The sequence below is a fragment of the Buteo buteo genome, chromosome 16, assembly GCF_964188355.1.
Source record: "Buteo buteo chromosome 16, bButBut1.hap1.1, whole genome shotgun sequence".
NCBI lineage: Eukaryota > Metazoa > Chordata > Aves > Accipitriformes > Accipitridae > Buteo > Buteo buteo.
Window position 1 is genome coordinate 27,890,324 of NC_134186.1, and position 13,394 is coordinate 27,903,717.

Below are 13,394 nucleotides of genomic sequence, written 5' to 3' on the forward strand. Positions count from 1 at the left end.
AGCTCCCACGAAGCGCTGCCCCTTCTCCCCCCCTTCCCGCGGGCACTCGCTCCGCGGCCTCCCCCGCGGGCGCGCAGGGCGCGCTGACCTTTCGCGGGCGCGTTTGTCCCCGCCCGGCAGCTGCCGCCGTCGCTCCGCGCCCCAAGGTCAGGGCGGCCGCTGCCTCCTCCTCCTCCTCTTCCTCCTCCTCCGCAGGTAGGCGCGGAGATTTCCGCGGGTGGGTGGGTGGGCGGAGGGCTGCGCTCCCGGCGGGCCGGGCCGGCGCCTTTATTTAAAGTGTAGCCGGGGGAAGAGCGGAGAGAGAAGGGGGGGGGGGGGGGGAAGCGGTGCCGCTGGCTGGATGAACGCGCCCTCCCCGAAAAAAGGCAAGGGAGGGGGGAGAAAGGGAGGAGGAGGAGGAAGAAAGAGGAGGAGGAGGAGGGCTCCTGGGAAGTTCAGTTTGGTACCAAGTGGCTGCGGGGTTGCGGGGCTCGGCTAGGAGATGGAGAAGGATGAGATCCACCTGCGCACGCTGCCGGCCGCAGCGCCCTGGGGACCACGTAAGTCTGGGGCGAAAGGTGCGTGGGGATGGGGTGAGCCCGGGGGGGGTCTTGGGGGAAGTTTGGGGGGTGCTTCGTTTCTTCCCGGCTGGGAAATAGGCTCCGCCGGCGACCGCTCGCCTCGCCTCCCCCCCCCCCCCCCCGCTAAGGGATTTATGATGAGCATTTCATCGCCTCTTTTTAAAAATCCCAGGAATAATTCTCCGCAAAGTAGTAGTGAAATAAAATAGCCGGCTCCCGTCTTCCCGCCCCCCTCCCCCCCCAACGTAAACCAGCGTAAAGTCCTTTTTACCTACATCAGTATAGTAATTAAAAGCTCGTCTAACCCCGGGAAGCCAGTCTAATTACAAAAAATTGCTGGAGTACAAAGTCTACGGGACAAATCCTTGCGTTGATGATCGCTGTTAATTCACACTGTGCCGTGGAACACCAGCAAAAAAAAGGTCTTAGAAAATGAAATGGGTCTGTCTCAGACTGTCAGTAATGTTTTTACAGAACTGGCTAAATCATGTACCTCTGTATCATTAACTAATGTGTGCAGCAAAATAAATTATATATATTGGAAAGGGAAAATACATTCCTTGGCTGAGAAGTTACAGAATGTTTAGAGCCAAAGAGCAGATCGTTTAAATGGTAGGGGGTGGGAATTTCCTTGGCTTCCCTCTCGAAATAAATCACGGCTCAGCGTCTGTGTGCATGCATGTGCACCCACACATGCATTTATATAAAATCTTCACGCACACACACTGTGTATATAAAACCTTCACGCGCACACATTGGAACACAAATTTTACAAGAGCTATTTACTGAACGCATTTTTCTACCAGTTTAGAGACAATAAAACTAGAACCGAGATGCTAACCAGGAACATACTGGAACACATTTGATTATCCAGCTGAATTGTATACAAATGAAGTAAATTTAGCATGGCACCATTTAGAAATTCCATCCTTTACAATCAAAATTCCAAATCTAACTGTTTGCAGCTAAGAATAGCACGGGGAGCCCTTTTCTTTACTCCCTCTTTTTGGATTCCCACGAAAACCGTTATCCTAGAGTCTACTCATTAAATGGCCAAATATTTCACTGGAGTTCAGCCCATTTCTAAAAGAAATGCTGTGCGCTCATCAAACCGTAGGCTAGCCAGAGCGCTCAGAATTAAAAGAAAACTATTTCTTTAACATTTGACACAAAACAGCTGGGCTTCAGATCTAAATACCGGGGGGTTTCTGTATGCCACTGATTGTCCCACATTAACTTCTTTATTAAAATAAGCAGCAGGTCGAACTTTTCAAAACTGAAATGGAAAGCAAGTAAAGCATGGGAAGCTGAAGTGTTGCTGCAGTACGTTAACAGAGATATCGGTAAGGGGACTAAATGATGAAATGGCCCTAGAAAGCTCTACCATTACTCATGGGGCAGGTGACAATTTATCATGAGGTAATCACAGTGACAGGGTGAGAGTCCTGAGGAATTGTTTGAGTGGCTCTTTATCTTTGAGAAACTTTACATAATATTTTACAGTGACATTCTCTATTTAATTTACTGAATCACCCATTAGCAGCATGAACGCTGTGTACCAGCTTTATTAATGAGTTCAAGGAGCAGTTTTGTTCTCGGAAGTGCATGTTTGTATTTCTGTTGATAACCTTTCCAAAAGAGCTTGTTTGTAAAAGCTGTTTGTAAGATGAAGCTCCTGTCTAATTATGTAGCAGACCCATGTATTGCAGTACAAATCGCATCCAATCCTTTGGTAACTTTTGCACTATTGCTGGAGAGACAAGTGGAGACCCATCCGTGATGTTTTGACATGGTCTTTATACTCAGAAAGCCTCCTGCGGACAGCTGAGGAAACTTGCTTGTTACGAGGAGTTAGGGAAAAGTCGAGGGCAGTGAGAGGATGATAGAAGACAGGAAAACAGGGAAGTCTATACTCCCCTGAGCTCTGGGTAAATACTGTCAGTCACCTACGTCCAAAGTACTATTTTACTTTTTGCTAGCAAGGAAAAAAGTGACCTCAGTACATTATTTTTGGCTCTTTTGGTGGCATGAAAGGACAGGTGTCCTCAGCTACTTCTGTGCCCTAAGGACCCAGACATAGCAGCTGATGGCTGCCAGCTTATTTTATGCTGATTCCTTCCTTATGTTCTGGGATAACGAGTGCGTCTAGTGAAGATGGGGCGAGGGTTGGAATTGGGGTGGGCTCTGGGGAAAGGTACTGCATGTTGGCTTCTGAAAGGACCGCGGTGATATCCTGTCACTTCAGAGAAAGGCTTAGAAGCAGTGGAACAAGTGCTCAGGACTAAGCACAGGATTAGGAGTCAAGTCTTCAGCCCCTACGTTTCAGCAATCAGAAATTCCCTGCGTGAACATCTGACCCCTTTGAAAACCACGAGAGTTTTTTTGTCACTGACTTAAATGTCGTCAGACTGTTACGCCAGAAAATGAAATGTTTTCCCTTTTTTCTCTGGAAGACGTTGTTCAATCCGAAGCTGGGACTTCCAGCACGGCTCCATTGGTTTCTCCTATGTGTTACTCTGCTTCCCATGATAGCACTGCAGCTATTTCCATTAACAGTGAAAATGATGAAGCATATTAAGCTAATAATTAATCAGAGATGACAAGGCACTAATAACTGTATTGATTTAATTAGGACTTCTTTTCCAGCTCTGTAACTTGCAGTCATGCACATCATTAACTTAATATTTTAATTTGTAGTAATAACTTATTAATTTCTGTGGATGAGCACATACGCAGCCGAAGCCGCAGCTCTGCCTTTGTGCTGGACTGCAAGCGTGTGCCTCGGTCCACCGAATAGCTGCGGGAAGCGTGCCTTGTCCTGTAGGAGACTGACGGCAAGCAGGACAGTTTGTCAGTCACCGAGAGCTCGTACGGAGCATTGAGGTGGGGGGAACTGGGGCACTGCGGGGTCCGATGTGGTGGATGCGCTGGTAAGGTACGTGTAGCTCTATGGCTACATGCTGCAGTTGTACGGGTATGACATGAAATATGGGGTAAAAGTAGCATGCCAAAACAGAAGGCAAGGAGAGTAACCCTGGGAAGTAGCAGTATTTATTGGCATCAGGAAGGGAAAAATGTCCCTTTTGACTTGAATTACACCCTTTGGATTCTGGCGATTTTGAGAAAAGGAAATGCAGAAATGCTTGGGGACGTGCTGTGGTTGGAAAATAAGGCTCACTTTAAAATAGGATCGCTTTGGGGAAAAGGAAGAAAGGAAGGGACAGTAAGAGGCATGACAAACTTCAGGACTTCACTGTGTGAAAGGCTGACCAATGCTAAGTGTACTCATCTCCCTCCCCATTTTAGTGGGGATGCTTAGCACTCACTGGGGCATGCTTGGCATCTTATGCAGCTGAGTCCTCAGCAAGCCACCCTCTGATACACTCCTGCCCAGAGACTTCTCCAGGAGGCAAATGAGGGAGAAGCTGTTCTCACTGAGAGCGTACCGCTAAATATATGGCTGTATCGCACTGTACGGCAAGGTTTGCGGCTTCTCGGGAGAGAGATCCCATCAGCCTCTGCACAGAGCTCGCTGTCCTGCTCTGTATTATCAAGGTACTTGTAAATCTTTGCACTGTACCGTCTGAATCCTCTGCTATATCTTCATTTGCTGCAGAGGGCGGTCAGTACAGGGAGATCTGTGCAAGCCAAAAGCCCTGAGCAGGCTCCAGAGGAGGGCCTGTCCCAAGTCTTTGGCATTGTCCTTCAGCAAGGTGATGGGGAGTGTGAAGTACTTAAGCTATCGAGCATTCACTTCATATAGAGTTGTTGGGTCACTGTATAGGTAAACCATCAGACTGATGAGCTCCGCGAACAGAAGCCACCACTTCTTATTTCTTGAGGGTGCTCTCAGGGATTCTGAAAAAGCATTTCTGAGCACATCCTCACATTTTATTGTACAAGCCAAGTTAGCAATAGAGGCGTGAAATAGTTCTGCTTACTTTCAGAGACTGCAAAAGCAGGTTAGCTGGGGACAGTGTATGCTGGTGTGGGAATTATTCACCTTCCCAACCTCACCCATGTATGCTGCCAAACTTGGGATTATGGCAGGGCTCGCAGTTCTGTTGTAGGTACAAACCTCAAGAGGGGTTTTACAAATGACAAATTTTGGGGGGTTGGCAGCCTACGTGCCTTGCTGGGACCCTATCACGGTGTTATTTTCAGTGGTGCTAAGTCATCTTGTGCCAGCTGTTAGATCTAAGTAATGTAATGGAGGAATGCAACTAACAGCGCACAACTTTTTTCCGGTACTTTGACAAGCAAAAAGATAGTGGTGTCTCCATTGTCGCTGCAAGGTAATTTATGGTAAATATAGGCCTTTTAGAAACAACCGCAATGCCTGCCTTGCTTGGGAGGCTCTGAATGCGCCGGAAGCAAAGCTCCTCGTGCTGGGATGCATTAGTCACCACCACTGCTTCGTAGGCTAGCCCACATGCCCTCAAGGGAAATAGATTTTTATTTATTTGGTTTAGCCTTTGATTTGTATCCCTCATCCCTCTATTTCTGAAAGTAGTACTACATCCTGGTGGGAGGGCCAGCCCTTCTCCCTGTGCTCTAACCTCCCTGTATCCTTTAGCCTTTATCTGCAGACAACTGACCCGTGTCCCTGCGTACATCCTCGCTTCTCGTTTGTTCTCTTTCTTTGTGCTGCACCGCGTGTTCTGCCGTTTCAGCTTCCTTTGCTGTTTCCAATGTCTTGTCCCTGCCTCTCCTCTGTGGCTGGCCCACATGCCAGTGTTTTCTCTCTTCTTCAGACTCCCACAGTTCACATCTTTGAACCTTCTACTGGCAGTGTGTCCTTCCAGCCATTACGGAAACTATTTCCAGATTTGAACTGATAAAAAGATAGTAGTAACGTTAGATCCAATGCCATTCCTCTTTAGTATCTTCGCCTGCTTACCTTATCTGCATATCTGATTTATTCTTGGCAGCTCTGTATCTGTGCTAGGACCTGGATGGTGCATTCTTATTCCTGTGAGTGGTGTATTAGTACTAATCACTGAAATGTCCTTTCAGACTGCAGCTCTGAAAAATAGAACCTTTTTTTTTTTTTTTTTTGAACCGACACAAACACCTATGACTTTTTGCACACGACTGTAAGTGCTCCAAGGGAGTTTTAAAACCTGAAATCTGTTATGTAAAGGCTAAGTGATTTGCAGGCGTTAACTGCTCTTTTTATATCTTATAAATTATTTAACTTATAACATGACATCAGTGATTACAAGTTACGTATTCCTGGCTCCCAGTCCTGCTGTCTTACCTCTCCCTCTATTTGTATCCTGTGTAGGGAGAAACTTGATGAGTATGTACTAAAATGAGAAAGAACTTTGTTTTCTAAACACATTGCAAATATTTGTTGCCTCTTGTACATCTTCATTGACGTCAGCTGATGTCCTGCTTGCAGAACAAACTTGGAATATGCAATAGGGATCTGTGTGTTGATAAGTAAGGTTCACTAGGAAAAATTTTGTCCAGGGACAGAGAAACACATTTCACAGCACTCAGTTAGTAAAAAAGGGAAAAGGCTGGTAACTAAATTACATTTCCAGTGCAGATTCAGGACACGTTTTTAAAAAGTGAATAGGAAAACTGAGCAGATACTGACTCCAGCGACATCATAGAGGTACAAGTAATGAACACAGAGTCCTCTGACTACATTTTAAAACTCTTCTTTTTTAACATGATATTGTGGGAGTTTTATAATCATTCTTAAGACGAGGAACAAGAGCCAAGGTGGAAGTTTCAGGGCTAAGCATCACTCAGAGTTTTAGGGTTTTACTGCTTTGAAGTAAGGAAGGCGGCAGAAATGTGTCCAGTGCAGCATTAACAGTCAAGGAAAAACCTATTCTGTATTTATGTCTGATCATTTGTACCACAGCATCTTGGCTGACAATCTACCGCAAGATATGTCAATGAAGGTGCTTTGTGATTCTTCCCGGATTTTGGCAAGCAAAGATTGAAAATACGGTATGACTTTGTGCTTGTGGTCCGACTGCCCAGAAGAAATCTACTGCAGACTGCAAAAGATGGAAGCTCTTATGCAAATACCATTAAATTCATCACAGTGTGTTGCGGTGCTGTTGTCCTGGAAAGGTTTTCTACTGATGGATGCATGCTATTCTGGCAACCCAGGCAGAGGAGGAAAAAGAAGGGTTGTGTGGGCATACTGCATTTGCTGCTATGGTTTGGGAAGTTGAGCATCCAGCTCCATATTAAATCACCCATTTGGTTTTGGTTAGCATTGGCATGGGCTGTTTATCTGGAGAAGCTGATCTAGACCTTGAGGCCTTTTCTCTTGTGTTTAAGCCGGTACGGACACTGTTGATGGAAGGCGTGTGTATAATAGTTTGGGAGGTACCGGCTGGTGCCGCGGTGTGTCTGAAGGGAGGTATCGGCTGTAGGACCACTGTAAGGGTAAGACTAAGCAGACCATGTTAAAGCAGCTGTAGCATGTGTGGTGAAAGCACCCTTTCCTGAGGCTTGCTAGTGGAAACTACTACATTATTGTCTGTATCCTGTGTTCCTGGCACAGAGTCTGAGACTGGTCTAAAGAAGGAAAATGGTTCTCTGTGTGTAGTCTGAATGTTGGTATGTGGTCAGCAAACCCCATCCAGATGCTTGTATCTTGCTGCATACTTTTGAATGTTCTTTTTCTGATGAATGGCAAGAACAGGTTTCTAAAAATAAATTAATGGTTTTCCCTTTTTACTTCCTGTGACTTAATATACTTTATTTATCTATATAGCTACTAGTCATCGTCATTCTTCAGCTCACAAGAGTATAAACAGAAATGAGCCTGAGTCACAAAGTAAGGATGTGGAGCCAGGCTTTTTCCAGGATTTTAGCCAGGTGTAGAAGTTGAAGCCTGGGGTTTGTGGAGGGAAAGGGCTGGCTCTGGGGTCGTGCCTCAGGGGTTTCGCATGTGAAATAAGCAGCGCAGAGGTGAAAGACCGCCTGCTGCCGCTTTCGGCATTCTCTTCCAAGGTGGTAAGACCTTGCAGCTCTGTGGAAAGAGTTAACAAATAAAAAAAGAAGTGGCTTTTTAAGGTTAGTTTATCACTAGAATAATAAAAACCCAAGTAAGCTTCCAGTTAATTGTTCCTCTTGTACTACCCCTAAGGTTGATCAGACCAACATCCAAAGCAACAGTTACTTTCATTTAATCAGCTCAAGCAACATACTTCAACAAATTTCGTCTCCTAGGGCATATAGTCAATTCATCATGCTGCTGATAGTGTGCCCCAAACCAATCATAAAGTTGAATCAAACAGATCTGAAAATAAATTGATGTTATTGGGATTTTTAGGTAATTGTCTCCTTTCTGTGGTGATTGCCTACTAAAATTTAAGGCTGCTCTGTGCAGCAGTAGCAGAACATGCTATAATTTTGTTCACTCATTAGAAATGTGAAGTAATCTGACCCAAAACATGCTGAACATAATTTTAATTCCCAGAACATATCTTGGGAGTACCTCTCTTTGTTGCGAAGCAGCACATCTGTATGTTATAATGCATGTTAAATAGGAAAGACACCTCTTAAGGTATACTGGACAGTACGAATTTGTGCTGTCTGGAGCTCTGTGTGCACATATACCTGTGTACTGAGGTATGGCTAATAGGACTGACTTTGTGTCCCATGGGAGAAGCGGACTTGCTAACGAACAGAATAATGAAGAGTGAGTGTCAACATATTCCAGGGTTTTTATCAGCGTGACTGATTGTATAGAGGGCGTGAACTGAGTAATTGTTAAGTTTCATTTCAAGGTTTCTGGGGATATGGGTATCAGCACTGTACTAGTAGGGTTGTGTTTGCAGGCTCCATCAATTTGTTTGTGAACAGTCTCCTAGGCTTTAGTGTTGACATCGACAGGGACATAGATTTGAAATGCTACTTCATTTTTACAATTGCCATCAATAATCCATTTGGCAGATAGCTGAGACCTGCTAAAAGGCACAAGAGAACAGCCTAAGGTATGTTGCGAGGATATACTTCAGCTAACAGAGACAACAGTTTCTATGCTGCAGATTTGTATTTCAAGTGCAGTCACCTTGTAGAAACATTTTACTCTGTGTGCGCTGAGATGTAAGGTGATGTTTGGGCTCTCAGAATAGGAACAGATTCTGTTTCTGAACAATTGTACTTGAGGACATGCAGGAGATCCTCGGTTACTCACGTGGTAGGAAGCCAGGTTGAGAGGCAAAGGCTGAACACAGAAATCATGTCCTAGCCCTTTTGTACATGCTTTAGAAGTGCAAAGTATTTCTTTACCCATGGATCTTAAAGAACTTCATAAACTTTAGTGAGCTGTCAGGAGAGCCCATCAACTCCTTTTGCATTGCATTCATTTGCTGTTGCAGAACTTTTGTTATATGGCAAGAATGAATATGTTGAATTTATGGGTTTGACAGGTAACAGAAAACAAGAATTGTCATTTCAGTTCACTTGAAATGGATTCAGCTGAGAAAAGATAATCCTTACCCAGGATGTGACTATGTGCATTGTGTAGGTGAGAGTGGAAGAAGCAGAGCCGCATGTATCTGCCTCAAATTAAACAGGCTAAAATTGTTCTGGGTGCTCCTTAGTTCGGAACTGGAGTTTAGACTATTGGCCTGTGCTTATTCACTGTGCTGTTTACTTTGCAGGGACTGCTGAGTGTCATCGCACTGGAAAAATCTGGCCTAAATGAAATAGCTTATTTTTTAAAATTGCAGCTGATCGTTTTCATTTGAGAATGAATCTGGTCTCTCAAACACGCTAAGAATAATGACAAGTCATCGACTGCAAGAGAAATTGTGCTCACCGGTACCATTCTTACACTGCCATAATGACTTGTCTTTTGTGTGTTGCGATAAAGTATTTTTAATTAATCTTAACCATTTAAGTCCATCTGACAATATAACTGAGTAGTTGGATAATAAAAACCAAAGACCGCATCCTAATTACCAATGGAAAAGCAGAAACAGGTTTTGATTTAGGTTTTAAACATTGTTACATACCAGAGGCCTAGAAATGAAATCTAAGCCTTTCAGAGCTAATAGTTTCTAAATGGCAGATGAATTAATTTAATTTTTAAACCTTCTCCTTGCAGCAGCTTGCTAACAAGCTTTCAGTTAAAAGAGCCAGATTCTTGTTTCCAAAACAAGATCTTTGTTATCTTGATAATATAAATTAATGAAAGCTTTCCCTTTTCTCTTCAGTATATTTTCTCAAAATAGCTCATCAGGACTGTGTCCTGCAATTTGCTGTGCCCTCTGGCCCTCATCCAGTAAAGCACTTAAGCGTACAAATAGCCCTGGTTTTGGTGGAAGTGGGCAAAGGAGCACGAGACCCTCCCATGTATCCCGACAGCTTCCATGCCTCTCTGTTTTCAAGGGAAATCTGCAGCATGCTTCCCACCCCGCACAGTGTTTTCTCCACCAAACATGAACGGTATTTCACAATACTGTCCTGATCCTTCATTCATGCATCTGTTTAAGAACTATTTAGTTGAAGTGGAGGATCTTTGCATTTCAGGTAGCTTCTCATGACCTCCGCTCTGGAATTCAGCGGAGATTTTGCCATCCATCTTAATTTTGGAAGTGAAGCACATGTCTAATGGTAGTTGAGGAGTTTAGCATCTCACGAGTCATGGCACTAAATCTTTAAAACCCAGTCAAAGCAGTTCCTGGGAGCCTGCGATTGATTTCAGTCCAGCAATTACTCTGTATTGACTGACTCGAGCAGACTGTCCATCAGTAGCAGGAGTTGCCTACAGAGACTCAGTTGCAGGAAGCTTTCATGTTTTGCAGGTGGCAAATAAAATCAGGGACCCTAACAAACATACTTCAACCTCAACGCGAACAACCTGATGTTAAAAAAAAAAAAAAAAAGAAGCATTTAAATGTCATGCACTGCATGAAGGGTGTATATGTGCTGTCATTTAATAACATAAGTAGGAAAATAAAGATTTCTCATAACCAGATTATTACAGGAGAATGTCCCTCCTCTGGAGTTTGGTATGGCTGTCAGAGCAAAACAGGGAGCTAATTTCAGCTTTTACCCCTTCCAAAGTTTGATACCATTGCTCTTTCTATTTCTTTGCACCATATCCTTTCTGCAGCTGCTTTCTTTTTTACTCTTTTTTTAAAATTTATTTTTAAGATTCAAAATGAGGAGAAAAGAGGATATTGCAGAAACAGAGACCAAACTGGGTAGGGAAAGTGTTTCAGCTATCCATAGGCAGGAAATTTGAGCTCCTCTGGAACATGAATGAGTCCTAGAACAGTCTCGTTATTTTTATATATTTATTTCCCTGTTTGGCTGTTCTGCCTGCTTTTCCCATGTTATCATCAAAGTGGCCCCAGAAGGGACAGTTGTGAAACAGAAACTATCTGTGAGTAGAGGAACAAAAACAGAGCTTTTGTTAAGCTACAGATGCCTTGGTTTTAGCAAAAACAAATAACTTTAATTGCCATAAGTATTTGCAAATGTTGCCGCTCTCTTCTAAATGGGGGGGGGAGGAATGGGGAAAGACGAGAAGAGATGTCAGTGTCAGCCCCATCTTGTTGAAATTTGGGTTGAGCCAGGACACCGATGGTGGTTTCTCCCTCTTCCTACTCTCTGCCCTGGCCTGAATGCAGATAGGTTTGCAGCAGTGAAGCTAAAGGAAAAAATAGTTTCTTCCCCTGGTTCACATGAACTGCTTTGAACTGGAACAGATGTGGATGTACAGAACTATCTGGTTACAGCAACTGTTCCATTTATAACCATGGGTTTTCTATTCAGGTCTCTTTATCATTTTAACTTATTTTCTGTTTCCATGTCCTTTTCCACAATAAAATATTCTTAACTAAATGGGTTTTCAGCTTGCATCCAAAACCTTTGCAAGTACTATTCATTGCATGAACTTACAATGCCAGCATTATTGTTCAGTGACTTTTTGCTAATAGTGATGGCCAGTGGAGGCAAGGTCGAGTTTGGGTTTGTGGTATTTGTAAGATGGGGTTAAGAGTATCGCTTTATTACCAAATTAGGGCAGAATCCGGAGTCTGATGTAATGGTGATAAAATCTCGCAAAAGGTGTTTGTAATATCCAACTTCCAAATGGCATTTCATTAATTTTCTGCTTTGTTGAACTGTATTCAACTTCGGTGTACAAAATAAGTTTGTGTGCAACCCATACCAAAATTGTTCCAGCGAGTACAGATAAGAGATTCAAATTCAACCACAAAAATTCAGATGACAGTGTTGTTTTTGCTTTGTGTTTTTCATGAACTCCTACCTCGGAGTAAGTTCATTCACTGTTTGATTTGATTAAGTGCTCAATAATTAATTCAGCAAATGCTCTGCTAAGTAAGAAGGTGAGCCCTGCAGTTCCTGTTGACCAAGACACAGGGATGTGTACTGAGATGAAGAAAAAATGCACGTAGTCACAGATGAAATCAGTAGTGCTGTTTGGTTAAAACTAATCAGTTATGCCTCTCCGGTTCTGCATTCACTTGAGCGGACCATGTGGCCTTTATTACAAAATTAGGAATTCATTTTTTTAGTTATTTCAGTTTCTCTGTTCTCTAATTTTCTATGGAAACAGTCAGTTGTTTGTATATTGGAGACCGTACGTGTCAAGTTCTTTGTTTTAGTTCATTGCTTTCGGCCTTGACGCAGAAAACAAAAATTTCATCAAAGTTGTGGAGACAGATAGGATTTTAATCTAAACCATATTAAAAGTTGAAACCCTCCATGACCATGGGGTTTCTTAGGGTTCAGCTGTGAACTACCTCCTGCACTACCTTCGGGAAGGCCAGAGATGTTTCTTTTGTAATCTGAAGGCACTTTGCTCTTCTGGTTGACTCAGTACCAACTCTAAAACTTGATGATACAGTCCTGTGAAGCACTGTTGTGTTGGCGTTGGAATACTCTGAGGAACTGCCTAGGAAGGCAGGGTCTCCCAGTACCCCAGGCTATGGATTCGTCACAGCATTGGGTAAGAAATGCTTTGCTGTTGTTGGGTTACCTTCACATCACTCCAGTTGCATGAAGTTATATGAAAATAAAAGTAGATGTTCGCAGCACGGAAAGAGAGTTTCAAATGTTCCCCAACAACAAACAGATGAAGAAACAAAAGGAAATTTTGTGCTTAATTTGTTCTTACCAAGTTTAAATGGGTAAGATCTCTCTCTCCATCTATCAAGCTGATATGGTGTAGACAGGTTTCTGACACACAACTTGCACTCGCTTGGACTCATTTAAACTCTTGTGTAATTGTACCCCCAGGATGCACCTTTCAGCGTGAATTGCTTCTCTTGCTCTTTTCTCCTTCGCGTTATCTGTATGCTTTCTATTTCAATAGCTGTAGCTCACTTTGCTTGGTGTAATTTTCATTTAAAGTTTCTTCTAAGAAAAAAATACAGATATTCAGCTGCAAATATTTTTTTAATCTCTTTGAATGTTTTTGGTTATAGAGTATGTTGCCACCACATAGAAAACCCTTTCCACATTACCCCCATGACAGCACTTTTCTCCTGAACTCTCCTAGTGTCCTTGCACTACCCTTCTGCAGCTGTAATAAGAATTAAAACTTCATGGGAATGTACCCAGTCCACAACCACATCAAAGCTGTGGTTGAAGTCCAGTTTTCAAACAACCCCCAAAGCTGGCCAAGTCTGGTGTTGCAGTTTTGATTTGATATGTTATATAGAGGCCCTACTTGGAACTTTCAGCGAAGGCTGGAGAGCAGACACCAAGTTCCCAAAAGCTAATTGCTGTCTGGACTGAGGCAACATCTCGTTTATCCATTCCTGTAACTTGTCCACATGAGTTGTTTTATCTTCTTTTTCACCAAAGCACCACATAATT

The 13,394-nt window shown here is 43.2% G+C and overlaps 1 protein-coding gene across 3 annotated transcripts in view; it reads left to right on the plus strand.

Moving 5' to 3' along the window:
• Positions 1-319: 319 nt before the first annotated feature.
• The window catches only part of ANO1 (anoctamin 1), an 83,217-nt gene continuing 70,142 nt past the window's right edge, over positions 320-13,394 (plus strand). For all 3 annotated transcript variants that reach the window (XM_075048266.1, XM_075048267.1, XM_075048268.1), the window contains exon 1: positions 320-539. In XM_075048266.1, coding sequence (XP_074904367.1) covers positions 482-539 — 58 coding nt within the window. In that variant the 5' untranslated portion in view covers positions 320-481. The remainder of the gene's footprint in view (positions 540-13,394) is intronic.